Source organism: Triturus cristatus, chromosome 9 (genome assembly GCF_964204655.1).
Source record: "Triturus cristatus chromosome 9, aTriCri1.1, whole genome shotgun sequence".
NCBI classification, from domain to species: Eukaryota; Metazoa; Chordata; class Amphibia; order Caudata; family Salamandridae; genus Triturus; species Triturus cristatus.
This window is the reverse complement of record NC_140592.1, coordinates 236,209,723-236,229,210: the sequence shown is the minus strand read 5'-3', so window position 1 is coordinate 236,229,210 and position 19,488 is coordinate 236,209,723. Positions and strand designations below refer to the sequence as shown.

The window sequence follows — 19,488 nt, the reverse complement described above, 5'->3', positions numbered from 1 at the left end:
GGGGGCGACCGATTGTTTTGACGTATGATGGGGGGTAGGGATTTGATTGTGTTGTCATGGAATGTCAACGGCCTGGGGGATAGGATTAAGCGTGGTGTGGTCCTGCAGTATTTAAAACGTATTTCACCAGATGTTGTCTTCCTGCAGGAGACACACCTTATAGGTAACACCTTTCATGCAATGAATCGGCGGGGATATCGTTTGGCGGCCCACTCCGGCTTCACTTCGGGCTCGCGGGGGGTGGGTATTATGGTCAAGAACTCGCTCCCGTTGGAGATTGACGAGGTGCGCCATGATGAGAGGGGACGTTACACTGTTCTGGTGGGACGAATGGAGGGTAGAGTGTTTATCTTTATATCAGTGTACGTCCCGCCTGGGTTACAAGCCACTACATTTGCGGACCTGGGGCGCCTCCTTCTGGACCTTCCGGGTGGCCTATTGGTGGTTGGAGGGGACTTTGACGCGGTTGCCTCTGGGTCTATGGATCGCCATCCCCCTAGGGACCTCCCCCGGGCACAGGCGTGGCTGCCCGGCCTTTTAGACACGCTGGGCCTGGTGGATTGCTGGCGCTTAAAGCATCCCGTATTGCAACAGTACACCTTCCACTCGGGGGCCCATGGTAGCCTCTCGCGGCTTGATTACATCCTTGTCCCGGCGGCCCATGCAGGGAGGGTGGGGGAGGTGCGCCATCTGGCACGGGGTATCTCAGACCACTCCCCATTGTTGTTGCATTTCGATGTCTTCCCGAGGGGGGATGGCAGGGTGGCCCCGATCAATGCATGGTATTTGCGCGACCCCACCATTCGTGCCGACTTGATCAAATCCTTACAGCGCTATTTCGATGAGAATGTGGGGTCGGTCCCGTCTGCCATCTCCCTGTGGGAGGCTTTCAAGGTGGTTCTTAGAGGGGAGGCCCTCTCCTTTATCTCCAATGCCCGGCGGCGCGAGCGGGAGGAGGTGACCCGGGTTGAGGCCGAGATTGCAGAACTGGAGGGTGACCTGGGGAGCGGGGTAACAGATGCTAAGTTACATGTTTTGCACTTAAAGCAGGCGGCCTATCGGGCCCTCGTCACGGAGGCGGCCAGGGGCCTCAGTAGAGAGCAGCAGGGGCGATTGTATGATGTGGGTGACAAGGCTGGCAAATTGATTGCGTGGTTGGACAAGAGGGAAAGAGCGAGCCGTGTGGTGCCTTTGATTGAGAGCGTGGATGGTGTGTGCGTCACTGAGCCGGAAGCCATTGTCTCCTGCTTCGCGGATTATTTCCGCGAAGTCTACTCCCCGGTTTCTCCCTGCTCGGAGGAAGATTCCCATGCCTTGCTTCGGGACATCGCACTGCCATCCCTTACGGTGGAGGACAGGGATTCGCTGGATGCCCCGCCCACCTCGGACGAAATTGCCTCGGCTATTCGCTCGGTTGCATCCGGCAAGGCCATGGGCCCCAATGGTATTCCCATTGAGCTATACAAGCTACGCCCGGATGTGCTGGCGCCCCACCTGCGCGCGATGTTCCTTGCGGCCCACTCGCAGGGCTCCCTCCCGCCGGACCAGCGTCTGGCTACAATTGTGGTGATCCATAAGGAGGGGAAGCCCCGTGAGCGGGTCACATCCTATAGGCCGATTTCGCTTCTGAACGCGGAGCCCAAAATCCTCGCCAAGGTGTTGGCCAACCGGTTGGTTGGCGTGGTGGGCGATTTGGTCCACCAAGACCAATCGGGCTTTATACCACATCGCAACACGGCGCTTAATCTGCGGCGCTTACACGGGGTGCTCGCACGTGTCCCGTTTGTGCGGGAGCCGGCCATCTTGGCGTCCTTGGACGCCACCATGGCGTTTGATACGCTCGAATGGCCCTATATTTGGGCGATGCTGGCGAAGTTTGGGTTTGGCCCGGGCTTCGTCAGCTGGGTCAAATTGCTATATTCGGGCCCGTTGGCGCAGGTGGTGGTGAATGGGCGAGTATCTGCCCCATTTGCGCTGGGGCGGGGCACGCGACAGGGTTGTCCCCTGTCGCCTCTCCTGTTCGCCCTGGCCATGGAGCCCCTGGCGGAGTGGCTGCGGTGGCACCCTTCTGTCCGTGGTCTCCGCTGGACCCCCGAGCATGAGGACCGAGTGTCCCTCTATGCTGACGATATCCTTTTGTATCTCGCCTCCCCGCGCAAGTCACTGATCGTCCTGGTTGATGTTTTGCGCTCCTTCGGTCGCAACTCAGGCCTGGTCATCAACTGGGCGAAATCCTGTGTCTATGTGCTCTCCGGGGAGGCCCCGGTCCTGCCACGGGACTGTCCGATCCAGATTGCCTCCCAGGGTTTCCGGTACCTGGGTATATATATCACTCTTGACCCGGAGGCCCGCTATGAGCGGAACTTGTTGCCCCCCCTTCAGCGTCTGCGGGAGGACGTGGTGCGCTGGCGGCGTCTGCCGCTCTCGCCGCTCGGCCGAGCGGCCTTATTTAAAATGATGTCCCTGCCGCGCTTCCTCTACGCCCTCCAGAATACCATGGACTTGGTCCCGGCACGCTACTTTCGCGAGGTGGAGGGCCTCCAGCGGCGCCTGTTCTGGGACGGGAGGCCGCGTATTGCTCTTGCTAAATTGACGCTCCCGTGGTACGATGGAGGGGTCGCCCTCCCGGACATCAAACGGTATTACTGGGCCTCCCAACTAGCTGCAATTAACCATGGCCTTTACGGGCCCGCCTTGAACCCGGCATTTGAGATGGACAGGACGCTTCTGCCCGGTGGCGCTTATAATCGAGCGCTCTACTCTGGCGCGCCCGACTCCCGTTTGACGGGACCGACGCGTGTCATGGTGCGTGTCTGGCACGCGGCCAATGCAGCTATGGGGTGGAAGGACCGTTTGACCCGAGCGTCTCCGCTGTATGCATCTGAGAGGTTGGGCTCCCTGTGGACGTCGAAGGGCTTCGAAAAGTGGGACACGATCGGAATCAGCACGGTGGGAGATCTCTGGACGAGGGGGGGATTCAAAACTTTTGAGACGCTGCAGGCGGAGTTTCAGCTGCAGGGCAGTGAGTACTTTCGGTACCTACAGGTCCGCCATGCGCTGGGCTCCGTCTTCCCGGATGTTGCATCCATTCCGGAGTCTTCCCCCCTGGAGGACAGAGTGCTAGATGGCCATGTCCCGGACAGCACGATCTCCCTCATATACAAAAAATTGATTAACGATAGATCGTGTCTGCTGACTAGTCTCCGCGAGGCGTGGGTTGCCGACGGGCTGGAGCTGGACGACGAGGATTGGATTTCCGCGGTGGCCTCTCCGAAAGAGGTGGCCATCCCGGCTCGCCTTCGTTTCGTCCAGCTCAAGATCCTTCACCGGGTCTATGTGACGGGGCCAAGGCTTTTACGTATGGGTTTTGCCGGTGATGGAATGTGTAAGCGTGGCTGTGGTGCGTTGGCGACTTTCATGCATATACTGTGGGAGTGCCCGAAGGTGGAGCGATTCTGGCGTGGTGTGCATGAGGTTCTACGAATGGTTACGCGTGTCGCGCTGCTGCCTGAAGCGAGGAGATGCTTGCTGAATGTCTGGGAACCAACTGACTACTCGGTCCCGCAGGCGCGGTGGGTGACGCTGGGATACATGATAGCCAAGCGTGATATTGCCCAATTGTGGGGATCCCAGAGGCCCCCTGCGGTGTCTGCCTGGAAAGAACATATGGATTGGTGTATGTTTCGTGAAAAGGTGGTGTATGTGGCGAGGGGTAAGCCTGGGGCGTGGATGAAACTCTGGGGCCCCTGGAACGCCTACCGCGGGGGTATTTGTGAGCCGCCGCTGCTACCAGCGGCCTCGCCGGCTCCGTCTCCCTAGATGGCGCCCCTCCCTTGGCCGCGGGCGCGCGGTCCCCCAGTCCCTGATCTACTCCCGTCCCCCTCTTCAGAATTTTGCTGCTGGTTTGGATCCCCCACTTATGGAGCACGTGTTGTCACTTTGGATCGAGGGTTGCCTTGCGGTTGTGGTTTGTTTATGTTGTTTTGTATTAAGAAAATGGAACCGTACTGTGGGCATGGAGCTGTGAGGCCTGCACCATTGATCACTCCTGTCTTCCTACTGTGCACCGCTGAGAAAATTTTTTGCTGTATGTATGTAGTATGCTTTTGATGCTCTAGCGGCCGGCCGTGTGGTTGTAGGCCCATACCTGTAACTTCTATAAACTGCAATAAACGGTTTCAAAAAAAAAAAAAAAAAAAAAAAAAAAAAAAGAGAACGAGACCTCCGGTGCGAACGTTGCGGTGCCAAGTTCCGGACCGCAAGCATCTTTAGGCACCGCTCCCTCAAAGCTTTTGGAGCTATGGCGAGGTTGATTATGCTACTTACCAGTATGCATCTGTTCTTGGCATGTAGGGCTGCTGACATTCATATCTGTGCATAGATCGACGCCTAGTGTTGGGTCCGGATGATTGCACATTGTTGTCCTGGAAGAGTCTTCGAAGTATCACGAGATAGGTGGCTCCTCCCCTGGACTACAGTGCGCATGGGCATCCCCTCCATCCTTAGATTGTTTTTCGCCATTGTGGCAGAGATGGAGTGTAATACAGTGAATGATGACCATGCTAACCAGAAATTACTGAATGCTACAGCTGCTACAGGCGCCGGGGAGGAGGGTGGGCGATATGAATGTCAGCAGCCCTACATGCCAAGAACAGATGCATACTGGTAAGTAGCATAATCAGTTCGAGGCATGTGGGCTGCTGAATTCATATCTGTGCATAGATTATATAGCAGTCCCTCCTTTTAGCGGTGGCTGCCCGTGCCAGCTGCAGCAGTCTGAAAAAGAGTTTTGAGAACAGCCTGGCCTACAGCAGCCTGCTGTCTTGAGTGTACATCTACACAGTAGTGTTTGGTAAAGGTATGTATAGTGGACCATGTGGCTGCTCTACATATCTCCTCTAAGGGAATATTTCCCAGGAAAGCCATGGAGGCCCCCAACTTTCGAGTGGAGTGGGCTCTCGGAGGAATCGTTAGTGTGCGCTTAGCTTTGTCATAGCAAATCTGTATACATTTAACGATCCACCTAGCTATCCCTGCTTTGGAAATGGGGTTGCCCTTGTGCTGTGGGGAAAAGGCAACAAACAGTTGTTTTGTCTTCCTGAAAGTTTGTGTTCTATCAATATAGTACATGAGAGCTCTTTTGATATCAAGGGTGTGGAGCATTCTCCCCGCTACATTCTCGGGATTAGGATAAAACACTGGTAGTTCTATAGATTGGTTCATATGGAACTGCGATATCACCTTGGGTATGCATGTAGGGTTGGTGCGTAGCACGACCCTGTTTGCATGAACCTGTATAAATGGCTCCTGAATGGTGAGTGCCTGAAGTTCACTAACTCGTCTTAGGGAAGTAATGGCAACGAGGAAAGCTACTTTCCAGGTTAGAAATTGAATCTCACAGGAGTGCAGAGGTTCAAAAGGTGGTCCCATCAGTCTGGTGAGGACCACATTTAGGTTCCAGACTGGTGACGGGGGGTGTCTAGGGGGAATGACACGTTTGAGGCCCTCCAGGAAAGCTTTGATGGCAGGCACTTTGAAGAGTGAGAGGTGCTGCCTGTTCTGAAGGTAAGCTGCCAATGCGGTTAAATGTATACGGATGGAATTGTATGCTAGATTGCATCTGTATAAGTGTAATAAATAACAGATAATGTTCTGGGTTGACGCATCCAGTGGATTTATGTCATTATTTTTATAATACATGACAAATCTCTTCCACTTGGCCGCATAGCATGCTCTGGTAGTGGGTCTCCTAGCCTCCTTGATGATATTCATACAGTCTGGAGGCAAGTTTAGGTAGCCAAATTCTAGGATCTCAGGAGCCAGATAGCCAGGTTCAGCTGTTGCGGATCTGGGTGCTGAATCTCGCCACGGCTCTGCGTTAAAAGAGTGGGTGTGAGCCGTAGCCGTTGATGCGGCACCACGGAGAGTTCCAGAAAAGTGGTGTACCATGGCTGGCGTGCCCACGTTGGAGCAACCAGGATGAGTGTCATCGAGTGTTGCTTGAGCTTGCGTGCCACCAGCGGTATTAATGGTGCTGGGAGAAAAGCGTATGCAAATTTGCCGGACCAGTTCATCCATATTGCATTGCCTTGTGACTGTGGATGTGGAAACCTGGCGGCAAAGTTTTGGCATTTTGCGTTTTCTTTTGTGGCGAATAGGTCTATCTCTGGATGACCCCACTGTCGGAAGTACGGTTGGAGTACTGATGGATGTAGCTCCCACTCGTGCATTTGGTGGCTGGGTCTGCTGAGCAGATCCGCCATCTGGTTGTCCTTGCCCGGGAGGTGTTCCGCCATGAGGAACATGTTCCTCTGAATGGCCCACTTCCACATGCTCTGAGCCAGATGAGACAACTGTGGCGAGTGTGTTCCTTCCTGCTTCTGTATGTAGTAAATGGCGGTCATGTTGTCCGTTCGGATCAACACGACCTTGTTGCACAAGTGTATCTTGAAAGCTTTCATTGCAAGGAAGATCGCCATTAGTTCCGAAAGGTTGATGTGCATCCTCCTTTGCTGTGTCGACCATAGTCCCTGCACTGTGTAATTGAGTACGTGAGCTCCCCATCCCTGGAGAGACACGTCCGCTGTCAGTATGATTTGTGGAACAGGCTCCTGGAACAGTCGGCCCTTGCAAAGGTTTTGTGGATTCCACCAATGCAGAGAGTTGTATGCCCGACCGCTCACCAACACTAGGTCTTTTAACTGTCCGTGGGCCTGATTCCACTGACGTGCCAAGCACTCCTGAAGCGGGCGCATATGTAATCTTGCGTGTGGGACTATGAAGATGCAGGAGACCATCATGCCTATCAACTGCATAAACACTCTTGTTGGGAGTGAGTGTTGAGGTCTGAATTTCTTCATGAGCAACTGAATGCTGTTGATTCTCACTGAATTTGGTTGTGCCGTGGCTGCCAGAGTGTCTATGGTTGCGCCTAGGTACTGCTGTACGTGGTTGGGTTGAAGGTGGGACTTTGGATAATTCAGTGAGAAGCCCAGGCTGTGAAGAAGTTGAATGGTATGGGACATGTGGCTGGCACAATGCTGGGCCGACTTTCCCTGGATAAGACAGTCGTCCAGATAAGGATAGACATGTATGTGCGGTCTCCTTAAGTGTGCCGCCACTGTAGCCAGGCACTTGGTGAACACTCTGTGTGCCGTCGTTACCCCGAAAGGGAGGACTTTGAACTGGTAATGCTGATTGAGAACAGTGAACCTGAGATACTTTCTGTGTGAGGGGTGTATGGGTATATGGAAATACGCATCTTTGAGGTCTAATGTTGCGAGAAAGTCTCCCTGACTGAGCAACGGTAGCACTTGTTGCAGAGTAAGCATGTGAAAATGCTCTGACAGAATGTAACGGTTTAGAGGTCTTAGATCTAGTATGGGTCTGAGAGATCCATCCTTTTTGGGGATCAGAAAATACAGTGAGTACACCCCTGAACCTCGTTCCTTTGCGGGCACGAGTTCTATGGCTCCTTTTTGGAGCATACTGAGAACCTCCTGTTGGAATAAGTGCAAGTGCTCTGCGGACATATCACGGTGTCTTGGTGGTATGTTGGGTGGAGTGGATGTGAACTCCAGACAATAACCGTACTGGACAATTTCTCTCACCCACCTGTCAGACTGGCAGGAACCTCTGTAGTCTCCCCCCGACAGGTGTTACGTGGTCGGGGGGCAGTGACAAGGCGTCACTGTTTGTTGGTGGCGGAGGACCTGGAGCTGTTGTTTCCTCGGCCTCTGCCCTTGACGTTGTTTCCACGGTATCCACCTCAACTATTCTTGTTATAGGTGGGCTGTGTACCTCCTTTATTGTACTGCGACTGTTCTGTGTTTTAGATGGTCCTCTGTTGCTAGAGCGACGAAAGGACCCACTCCGAAACTGCTGGGATTGCAGAGCCCCCATAGACTTTGCAGTCTCTGTATCTTTCTTGAGTTTCTCTAGGGTGGTGTCAACCTCGGGGCCATAGAGGGAGTTAGGGTTGACCGGTTGGTTGAGTATAGTTTGTATCGCTGGTTTGAATCCCGAGATTCTCAACCAAGCATGCCTTCTTAACATGACACTGGTGTTGATAGCCCTAGCTGCAGTGTCAGCTGCGTCAAGAGCGCATTTAATGCAAGCGTTACTAATGAGCTTCCCTTCTCTAATAAGTGTCTCCGCTCCTTCTTTATACTGATCTGGGAGGTGCTGCAGCAGTGTCTCTAGGGTATCATAATGCGCCCTGTCGTATCTAGCGAGAAGTGCCTGAGTGTTGGCAATTCTCCAGATGTTAGCTGCCTGTGCAGCAACCCTCTATCCTGATGTTTCCAAGACCTTAGACTCCTTGTCGGGGGGAGGAGCATCACCCGTTGTCTGTGAGTTGGCTCTCTTCCGAGCATTGGAAACCACCAATGAGTCTAAAGGCAACTGTCCTTTTATGTAGGCAGGGTCCACTGGAGCTGGCCTATATATTTTTTCAATTGTAGGGTTAAGGACTCTTGCCCTAGTGGTCTCCTTAAAAATGTCATTAGCCTGTTTTAGGACCCCCTTCAGCATGGGCAGAGTTTTCACAGATCTTTCTGAAGTAGAGAAGGTATCCATCAGAAAGTCGTCCTCAATAGGATCAGTGTGGAGCTGTACGTCATGATTGTTGGCAGCTCTTTCAATTAAGGCATTGACGGCAGCAGTGTCCTCTGTAGGAGATGTCTTTGCCACATATGCCTGTGTGTCCGGAGCAGTATGTGTGTCCCCTGCATCCGTATTGTCCATCCAAGGTTGGTTTTGGTCCTCAGGGTCAGTATCCACAGGATAAGTGCCCTCAGCATCACCATCATCTCCAGCATCCGTATCAGAGTGTGTGGGCGAGAATGGCTGAGTTTCTGGGGTGCCAAATTGAATATGTTCCACCAGAACTGGTGATGTGGTTCTCTTCTTTTTTAATGGAATCCTGTACGGCTCCATTGGTGTCTCTGTTACAATTTTCCGTTTGTATATGGAAAGTCTACCAGTGGTGGCGTCGATAAACTGCTGTTGAAACTCATCGTCGTGAGGCACTGCAACAGGTCTCTGTCCCATCTGTATTCCTGGTGGTAAATCGACAGTTTTCTTCGGGTCGAGAGCGTCTTGCGGGTCGAGACCCTTCTTTGCGTCGAACATTTTAGGTCGCACCGCTGGTGGGAGGCCGAACTTGATATGCGTCGACGCGATGTGAACCGCGCTGACCGTTTTCGGCTGCGGGGCTGTCTTCGCACCAGTTGTGGAAGCCTTGTCGTGGATGCGTAATAACGACTCCGACACCTTCTGCTTGACAAAGGGCGATGGCGTTATGGATTGGACACGGTCCTTTGACGCCTTCGTTGTGGCATAAAGCCCCGTACCAGATGACGTCTTCTGGACCGGAATAGTGGAATGGGTTGGCTCTCGATGGCCGCCCTCCATATCGGTGTTGACGCTCTTCGGCGCCGATGCTTTGGGGTCGGCGACCTTGGCTTTGAGTTTTGGCGCCACCCTTGGCTCGACGTCCGCATGACCTCTCTTGGCGTCGACAGCCGTCTTGTGTGTCTTCAGCTCCGAGGGCTTCGAGGCCTTGTCGCCGTGGAGAGAATCTTTTACTTTCGGTTTCGATTTCGGTGCCGTTGCCTTCAGTTTCGATTCTCGTTGATCGAGTGATGGCGCTTTGGATACCGATGGCTCTTTAGGATAGTTCGACGCCGGGCGTTTATGCGGGGCGGAAGAACGAGAGGAATGGTCTTGGGTAAGGCCTTGTGGCGATCCCGCGACCTGAGCCTTATCGAGTGCCTCCGTCGGCCGTGTTGCGACCTGAGGGCCTAGCTCATGTTCTGAGCCATCCTCCTCGGCCCCAAGGGCCTCCTCGTCGCCTCCTACCTGTACGACGACTTCATCCTCCTCTTCATCTAGTATATGTTTGTCTTCGGCATCATTGTCGGAATCACGCTCCGACGCCGGATCCGACATCTCACCCTGAACTTCAAGGTCCACGACCTCCTCATCTTTGGTCCCGAAGATGTTGTCCAGGTGCGGCGCCGCTTTCTGCGCCTCGAGCCGAGCTGCTCGACGAATGCGAAGGGTCTTCTTCTAACGAAACCTGGAGCACGCCATGCAGATGGCTTCATCGTGGTTTGGAGAGAGGCACTTGTTGCACACCGGGTGCACGTCGAAGCGAGCATACTTAGCGTTGCAAAGAGGGCAACGCTTGAAGGGGCTATTCGATGTTTTTGATTCCATCGTCGATCTTGATCGGGCCTCGGACGTCGAAGGGCAAATGGCTAACTTCGATGAAACTACTCGGCGCCGAACGAAAACAATACCGACGAATGAAGGCCTAAATACTCTAAGAGCTAAGATTAGGACATCCGAACCCAATGGCGGAAAAAAACAATCTAAGGATGGAGGGGATGCCCATGCGCACTGTAGTCCAGGGGAGGAGCCACCTATCTCGTGATACTTCGAAGACTCTTCCAGGACAACAATGTGCAATCATCCGGACCCAACACTAGGCGGCGATCTATGCACAGATATGAATTCAGCAGCCCACATGCCTCGAACAGTTGGAGCATGACTTAGAGTCGTGTTCATACTCCAGGAAACAAAGACAAATCAGGTGTGGGTCAATCACCGATATGGCGCGGTAGCACGGTTTGAATCCAGAAGTATTCTTTGACATGTTGGAGTTGGAAAAACCTATACACCAAAAAATATTCGACAAAACATCAAACCAATCCTGTCAAAAAGTGGCAGAGGATAACTCTCTTCACGGCTATGCGCTGGCTGGTGCGGAAAGAAAGCAACTGGCGTCAGCTACAAAACAGCCACAGAAGCGACTGAATGCCACCAACTACCACAAAAGATTGTAATGCGAGTGATCTCACTTGGTGCTTGTAGATTAAGGCTTTTAATTGATGAACTTAGTGATTATATTGGCTAGTACTTTACGAGACTCACACTTTCACACCTTGGACTTTTTGCAACAATTGTTATATTTTTTAATTCATGGTTTTAAAGTAATTAGGATTTGAATAAGATGTTGGTATGTTTAATATGAAATGTTCTTTTATGTAAATCATAGTCGGTACTGTTTTATTTTACATATATGGTTTTAATTAACTAACACCTGAACAAACACAAGAGTGTTGAACATACACATGCTCATTTATCAATTGAATCTAATTGTCATGCTCTGCATCTATGACCGATTGCATGAGCAGACCAGTGCAGACTCACAGGGTTGATCATTGTATTTTCTTTTATAACTACTCCGGTTTTCTTTATTGGAAACCTTTCTCACTGAAATCACATTTGCAGCTTGGACCTCTGTAGATTCAACAGAAAGTGACGCTTTTAAAACACGCTAAGTGCATTTTCTACTTACCACCTGCTTGTTTTGCTGTAGTAATGGGCAGGAGGCATCAAACTGAGGATTTGCATAGATGGGAGTCAATGCAAGCCTTGATGGGGGAGCACAGATGAATTTCACAACTGCAGGCTCGATAGCCGGGAAAGGGTTTGTTACAGAGGGTTTGTTCCCAACTGTTAGCGCTATTACCTGTACAAAGCAAAAGCAGAAAATGAGTCAGATCATGCTGTGCTATGTGAATCAGAACTCTTTGTAGTGCATAATTACCCGACTCCCACATGTTTACAACAGAGATCACACACGGAGGATTTAACTAATGAAAGAGCACATGGGTAATACTGAATAAGCATTATGCATGAATTATACTCTAAATAAAATGTAGAATGAAGGAGACAAATTGATTATCGTGCTTAAGTACTAGAAATCAGACATTGGTTTTCAACCCTAGCAAAAGCACTTAAACAGAGAAATGATCAACTCTCAACGCACCTACATTTACTACAGTGCAGATTTCACATGATTTAATATTTTTTGCTGATGAAAAACACAAGGAAAAGAAAGAAAATAAGCAAGCCCCAGCATGACTTTTCCAGGCATCTCAGAGCTCAGCTCTTCATCCCACTCTATGATCAAAAATACAATTACCTGGATTATTTTTTCTTTCACATTATTGTGATTATTTTAATGACAAACCAGGATTTTTTGAACATATCAAGACGTGTTCTTCATTCCAGGTGCGCCCAACAACTCATAACCCCATCCAATCATGTCTGCACCCTATGGCTGTTCTTTCTCTATGATTCTAGTACAGAGACAGGCTACAGCAAGCAGAAGGACACCACTATGAAGATTGCTGGTAAATGCTGAATAGAAATGAAAGCAGCATTTCCACATGCCAGTGTACCAGCTGCACACTTTCCAAACTGAAATAGTAAGTTTCAAATCAAAGTGTATTATCCAATAAAATGATAAAACCAACTGCTTTAGACTCTACTTTGATGGGAAAATAATCACCTATCAAGGATTAACTTTACCTTTATATGTTTTCGTTTTAAAGTTGATCAGGTAGATAGTTAATGAGTATATTAAATGAAAAGGGTGCAATAAATCAGTCCGTATGTATTATAAAGTTGGTGATAATAGTCCTAGTTTAAAAAAATATATATTTAAGAACTTTAGAATTTTTTGTGAATTTTTTTAGGGATTCAAATGTTATAGGAGGAAGCAAAATGATCAACATTCGTGTCATCTGCCATAGGGAAACGTCTGTCAAAGGTACAACAAAAAACCTTTAACACATTTGTGGCAATCTTGGAGGAGGTATACCTGTGTAGTCCAAGTAAAGATTTTCATAATCAGGGAAAAAAATCATTGAAAAATTGTTCAGCCATTGTGAGAAAAAAAAGGTCAAAAGGCATACCAAAATATGTAGGTATCTTGACAACTAGGCTTCCATTTTAAATTTGCCAAACCTATCAATCAACAGTTGAAAAATAAAGGCATATGATTGGAAGACGGAACATTTTTCCTTGGTCCAATGTGTGCTCGTGGACAGAGGTAGGCTCCGTGGAACAGAGTGATGTGGCTGGCTAGCTGCAAATGAAAACTTTAGTTGCAGCAGCAATTATAGGACCCCGAGCACTAAAGGCTGATGTCTGACAAAATAATGTTTTTATAAGAAGTGGGGGGCAAAGGGCATTGTGGTTGGTAAATGAGACTATCTCCTTACCATTAGAAAGTATGTGGGGTAAGGGAAACGAGGTAAAATTACTGCCCTCAGAAAAAAAGCCTCCTGTTTTGTCACAGGATCTGTGTAGCCGCATGTAGGTACACAGATTCTGTGAGCCAACTCCTTTTTAATGGCTTTTTGGTTGAGCTTTTTATGTAATTTTTTTTTAGTGCAACTGTGTATGGACAATGACTATGCATAGTGAGGCCTGAAGAAATGTCAGATAGGTGCAGGATTCAGTTAGTGTGGTTGTGACAGATGCAAGTCCAAGGCGTAGTCTGGGCCATGCTCCCAGTTCCCACCGCGCATGGCTGAAAGCAATATGTATCTAGTCTAGCGGGAAGGGTTGGTGGCAATGCTAAACCAGAAACCACTGAAATTCCCCAGTTCTTCATTATCCAAACCATAACTCATGCCCCTGCCAAGCACTGCCAACGACCTCACTATAAGATCACCTACAGTGATTGCAAGTTCTTTGAAATAGACTGCCTTTGACATTCTAATCCTACAGATGTATACGACTATCCACATATGGCCTATTATGTACTAGTAAGTCATTCAAATGCAGCTGTCTCTGTGTCGTGTACAAAAGTCTTCCTAATTCTTATGGGAACTGGTCTTTATCATACTGCCTTTATCTAGATTATTTACTTGGTGCTATTGATTGAGGGCATCATGTTGAAGGTTTCCTTGAATGTCAAATTATTGGCTATTAAAGGTTTTTAGTTTGAATGATATTCATCAATATATTCTTTTTCCTGGTTCAGAAATCACAATTCAGCAATATTTTACCACTTCATCGCATTCAGAAGAGGATTTTTTGCAGCACATGGCGCTGATTTGTACATATGTCTTAGGGCCAATATTATTAATATGTTAATATGTTATCTGGACCATGCTGCCTCTTATGTTTCTGACCTTTGTTAAATAAATGGGTTTTAGCAAATGATGTGACTTGGTGGTCTTAGTTAAAGGCCATTTTTGGCTTGATGTGTACGGTGGTGCACTATTCATGTTAAATAGAATTGTATTCTATGCCTACTTTAAGGGGCTTTGGTTAAACCTTCATTATCTACTGGTTTCTTTGCTCAGGAATCTCCAGCCACACTGGCATTCGTACCTTGGATATGCCAACAGGAGCATTTTCATCTCTCCGTTTTCTCTTGATTGGGTTTGCCCTACCACCTCCAATGGACATTAATAGGGACTATTCTACATCTGATATCAGGTTTCAAATAGCTGAAATAAGCACTGTCAAAGCCAATAGGTTTGACGTGTATATGTTTTGCGGATTGGGTGTTCACAAGTTCTACAAAACAACCTAACAGCTTTGCCAATGATTGTTAGAATTGAAAAAGACAGGCAGCCCTATCTTTTGAACATTAGCGGAGATGTGTTCAAAATCTGTACCATCACCAAAATGAATATTTTTAGCAATCTCAAACGACGTCTAGGTTATTGGTCTATGTATTAATGACAGAACCATGCTCGACCTTAATTGCGTCTATGGACAAATTTCAATCTGATCTATGTCTCTTATATAAACGCATTTACTATAGATGAGCTGGAAACCCTATAAATGGGGCTCACATTTATTATTTTTGGAGTTATCATTATTCTACCTAATCAGCAGTTGAAGTGTTTTAATCCCCAGCGACTGTTCAAATTTGTATCCACTGTTGTTTGTACATCAAAACACAACAGGTAAAAAAAACAATCCATTGGGCATTAGGGGCATCAATTACATATCAAAGTAAGCCAGTAAAGACAACCCTGCATCCAGAATGCAGCAGCCAGACTAGCCCTCAATCTCCCACACCAGACCCACATCACACCTTACCTAAGAAACTCCACTGGATCCAGACACACAAGAATGCACACTTTAAGCTCTTAACCCACATCTACAAAGCCCTTCACAACACCATTGCAGAGCCCGTGTGTGCCGTTTACACTGCCATTTCAACCTGGCAAGATACACCTCTTGCCAGGCCTAAACACTTCCCTTTTTATACATATAAGACACCCCTAAGGTAGGCCCTGTATAACCCACAGGGCAGGGTGCAATGTATTTAAAAGGCAGGACATGTACTTTTAAGTTTTACATGTCTTGATAGGGAAAAACTCCCAAAGTTGTTTTTCAGTTTTAGTTTTTGTATGTATTGTTAATTAAAGTGTAAATGCAAGGAAGCGTGGGGACACATTAGATAACATCTGATAAAAAACAAACAATAAATCAGCAACCATCTTCACTAAAGAATAATACCACTGGAAACAATGGCTATGAGGAAAGTAAGGACAATCAATTAATAATTCAGTGCAATACAAAACCTGTTAAAGTGCAGTGCAAGCAACGATAAACACAAAGCAATCAATATCAGATCAAGTACGTTCTTGTGGACAATCAACAAGCATCCATGTTCGAGATTAATGCCTATGAAGACAATAGCTATAAGCAATAAGGACAAAAAAAGGTTCCCCCTTGTTTAATTTCAGGTCCACGAGGAGGGGGAGAGAACCAGGCAAAATCTATGAAAGACCTCTGTCTGACCTATATTTCTTTTAAGAATAGCTTATGGCTTATGTGTAACCCACAAGAAGGAAGCTTTTCCTTTCTATAGTGAAATCATATAAAAATGGCAATTTTTATTATTTATTTTTTTTCATTTTCAAAAAGTGAGTATTCATTTATGAACGTATTGGATTCACAAATCACAAAATTACATAATGTGCCTAATTCAAAAAAAATGTTGACATAAATATACAAAATTAAAGTCTAAGACAAGTCAATTCATTATAGCTACCATACCCCAGCATACTCATGCATAACCACAACATACTCACTCCATATCATACCAATCATTCAACGAAACATGCATAATGTGAATTAAAAGTACAATTTGACAACACAGTGGGGATCCGACAGTGGAAAGAAAAGAAAAAAAAACAAATCAGTAAATAATTTCATTTGTAGCATAGAGGCCTTTCATCAGTTATAGCAGTGTATAGAAATCACTGTATCATTTCATTGTTGCATGCAAACGTCACAACCGTCTCTTTTCCTATAGGTCTCAGTGGGCGGATTCCCTAAGGAAAATGGTCTTTCATAGTTTTTGCCTGGTTCATAGTTTTTGCCAGACAATAGCTATAAGACCACAAGAACAATCAATTAATATATCCGTACAATGCAACCTGTTAAGGTGCGATTGTGAGAAAGCATAAAAACATGGTACATGATATCAGACAAAATTCAGTCCAGCAATAGGTCAGCAACTATCAACACTGGAAAAAGATACCTATAGAACATTAGGTACAAATAACATCCTGTTGGAGGCATGAAAAAGATCGCCAAGACAAATGTAATGGGGATCTATCAGGTAACAGATCTATGCCGTTAGTAAAACAGAGATACCAATGTATTAAAGAGAAATGCATGTACATAAGGACTTAGGAGGGATCCCAGCAATGAATACCACTCCGATATAGGTAATCCAATTGACTGAATACCTAAAACTGTGGGCAAATCTTTCAGACATGACCAAGCAGCCCATAAATATGATACTGAAGAATTCAGGACCAACTCATTGTTAGTCCTGAAGCAAAGCGACAATGCAGATTTCACACAATTAGCCCCATAGAGCTTAAAAAGGGGAAGAAGCCACTGCCTACATATGAAGACATATTGAACAAAAGTGCAAAAAATGTCTTAGGTTGTCCTTTCCTTCAAATTCGCTGAACCAATGGCAAGCCTGAAGCATCTAGTTAGATTTTCCCCTAATCTGCAATGTAGCCAACCTGAATTTTATATATAACTCTCGTCTGAACTCAGGGTAGATCAGATCCAAATATACCATACTGAGAGGGACATGGTCCCTACTGAAATACTTGCCCACTAGGGACCCGGGCTTCAGGGCACTGAACTGCTTCACCAGCACTGACTCATGATAGCGATCTTTAATCAAATCTGCAGTGTCCTACCTTATTCAATTTGGGTCTGACCATAGAAACCCCAACTGCAGCTCACTCAATATTTTCTTTACATGGGTGACCAAGCGTTCCAACCAGAACCACCTTCCGATGCTGCATCTACCAAGGATCTTCGATATACTGTCGCTGTTGGATTTTTCACTTGTCTGACCAAATACAACGCTGGTCTACAGGCTGGTATCTCTGCAATTGTGGTGAAACTAAGCCCAGCATAAGGTGCTAACAAAGGGGTGCCCAGCCCCAAACACAGCAGATCTCTCAAAAAGTTGTTCCCTACTACTTGTAATGGGCAGAGGTTTGCATACCACCAGAGTTCAGCCCCATAGAGAGGTGCTGTCTTTGTTTATGGATCTGTAGTATAATACTAATACTTCTAGCCCCTACCTTATGTCTGAAATTCAGGATCACTTTGGCCATGTGTCTCAAGACTGCAGTTGCTTTCTGAATGACTCTTCCATTGCAATTTCATGGCAAACCGAGTCCCCTAATAGTCCTATTGCTTGACAGTCTCGATAGGGTTTACCTATCATTAGTTTCAGCTTAAAATTCGGGGAAGATCTCAATACCATACTCTTGATTTTGGCTCCATTAATAGTCAGTGATTTCTTTCCACTATTTCTTTCACTGTTGTAAGGCTTAACTCAACCTTAGAATAACATTGGGATTACCTTATTACATTTTAGAAGTGTAATTTCCAATTGGAAAGAGAGAAGGCCCCCAAGTCTGGTGTCTCTGGAATTACAATTTAAAATCACAACATATGGTGAAGTCATATTTTAAATTGCAATTCTAAAAATTCCACTTTAAGAAAGCTTGCATTTCTTACTTCAGTCATTTGGTCCCGTCTGCCTGTCTATGTTTAGTCTGGGTTGTGTGACTGCTGAGCTTTGTGTATTCCTCTTTAGACAGCCATACACAAAGGGAGCTTAGGTGTGACTTGATGGGCCACCCTGGGAGATGGGAGGTAGGAGCTGGGCACAGCCTAACACTTATACCTCAAAAGGCTGTGTCCTATCCACACACAAAGGGCTGCATACCCTACATATATCAAGCAAATACAAAGGTAACAGAGAGGCGCCACTAAATTTGTGTGTGCATTTGATGCCAAATCATGTAATCATTGGGAGTGATCTCAAAAACATAGGATGAGATGGTAGTAAGCTGTGTGTCTGTGATGAACAGTGCATCCAGGTAATAAGGGCCTACTAGGTATGCTGCTGCATGTTTGACAAGACACAAACAAATGTTTTTCCATTTCCAAAACTAATATGCCAGTTAGACATATAAAAACTGTTCCATCTATTTAATTATATTGGAGAAACTCTTCAAGAAATAGACTACTATATGGTACTTCATCAGAGTGCTCAATACTGTAAACTACATTTTAAAACCAGTTTTCAAGTAGAGAACCTACAAATCAATATTTAAGGTAATAGCTTAAAAAAGAAAATCAGACTAAAAGGAATATAATCCTCCAAATCGAGTTTTGAAAAATACCAAAATTACACAAGAATCCTCTTTCGCGAGGGACCTGAGGGATAGGGGAATTGAGTTGAAAGATTATTTGTTACTGTCATACACACTACTGCCGTTGCATAGTACTGTCAATGTGATACTGAACATGATCTTGCTTTTTGGAAATCTCCACTGTACCTGTACTAAAATTAAGAAAATTCCAATAAAAACATTTATTTAAAAAAAATGAATCCTCGTTCGCAACCCTCTCACAGCATATATCCGTGCTCTCCTTGGATGAAAGTGCTACAACACCTGTAAGTGAATCTCCCATACATTCCTCCAATAAAACTTTGCACCTACTGAAAATCGTTTTCTGCACGTACTTGTTCTCCCAGTGATCTGCAGGTAACTCTAATCCAATGTTGCAAATGATTTCGGGATGCAGCAGGGGTGAAGGTGTTGATGCCAACGCTGTCTGCATCCTCTGCAGAGATATTCCTGAAAAACTTTGATGGTTCAAGAACCCATGGCAATGGTCCCCCTTCAAACAACATGTCCTTGGATGATCCTAGTGTTACTAAAGCAACCGAAGCAGGATCAACAGTCTAGAAGAGAATGAAAATTGCAATCAACATAAACAAGCTGGATGTGGCAAATCAATTGTGATACATTGTACATGGGCAACCATGGAGTTATCGTCCACTGATTCTGTGCTTATACAGAGTTCCCAATGGGATCCTAGACAACGAGTGCAATGTTCAAGGTGCAAGTCACTTGACTCCCCCAAGGCGTACCATTTCCCTTGATAGTTTCTCACCTGCAATTTCAAATATTCATTCTCCACTTACATTGCAAGCCCTCCACTCCTGCACTCCGCCAATTTACTCTCATGGATAAGCAGTCAATATGGTCAAAGGTGTTGTGAGGCACTTGTAAGTCACATAAATAAGTACCAGAAGGTAGGTGG

General features: G+C 46.8%; 1 protein-coding gene across 1 annotated transcript in view; it reads right to left on the bottom strand.

Moving 5' to 3' along the window:
- The window catches only part of NUP210 (nucleoporin 210), a 451,814-nt gene that overhangs the window by 255,138 nt on the left and 177,188 nt on the right, over positions 1–19,488 (bottom strand). Inside the window, exons 15-16 of the mRNA XM_085624815.1 lie at positions 18,905–19,126; positions 11,366–11,539 (exon numbers count right to left, since the gene is read on the bottom strand). Of these exons, the coding sequence (XP_085480941.1) occupies positions 11,366–11,539; positions 18,905–19,126 (396 nt within the window). The remainder of the gene's footprint in view (positions 1–11,365; positions 11,540–18,904; positions 19,127–19,488) is intronic.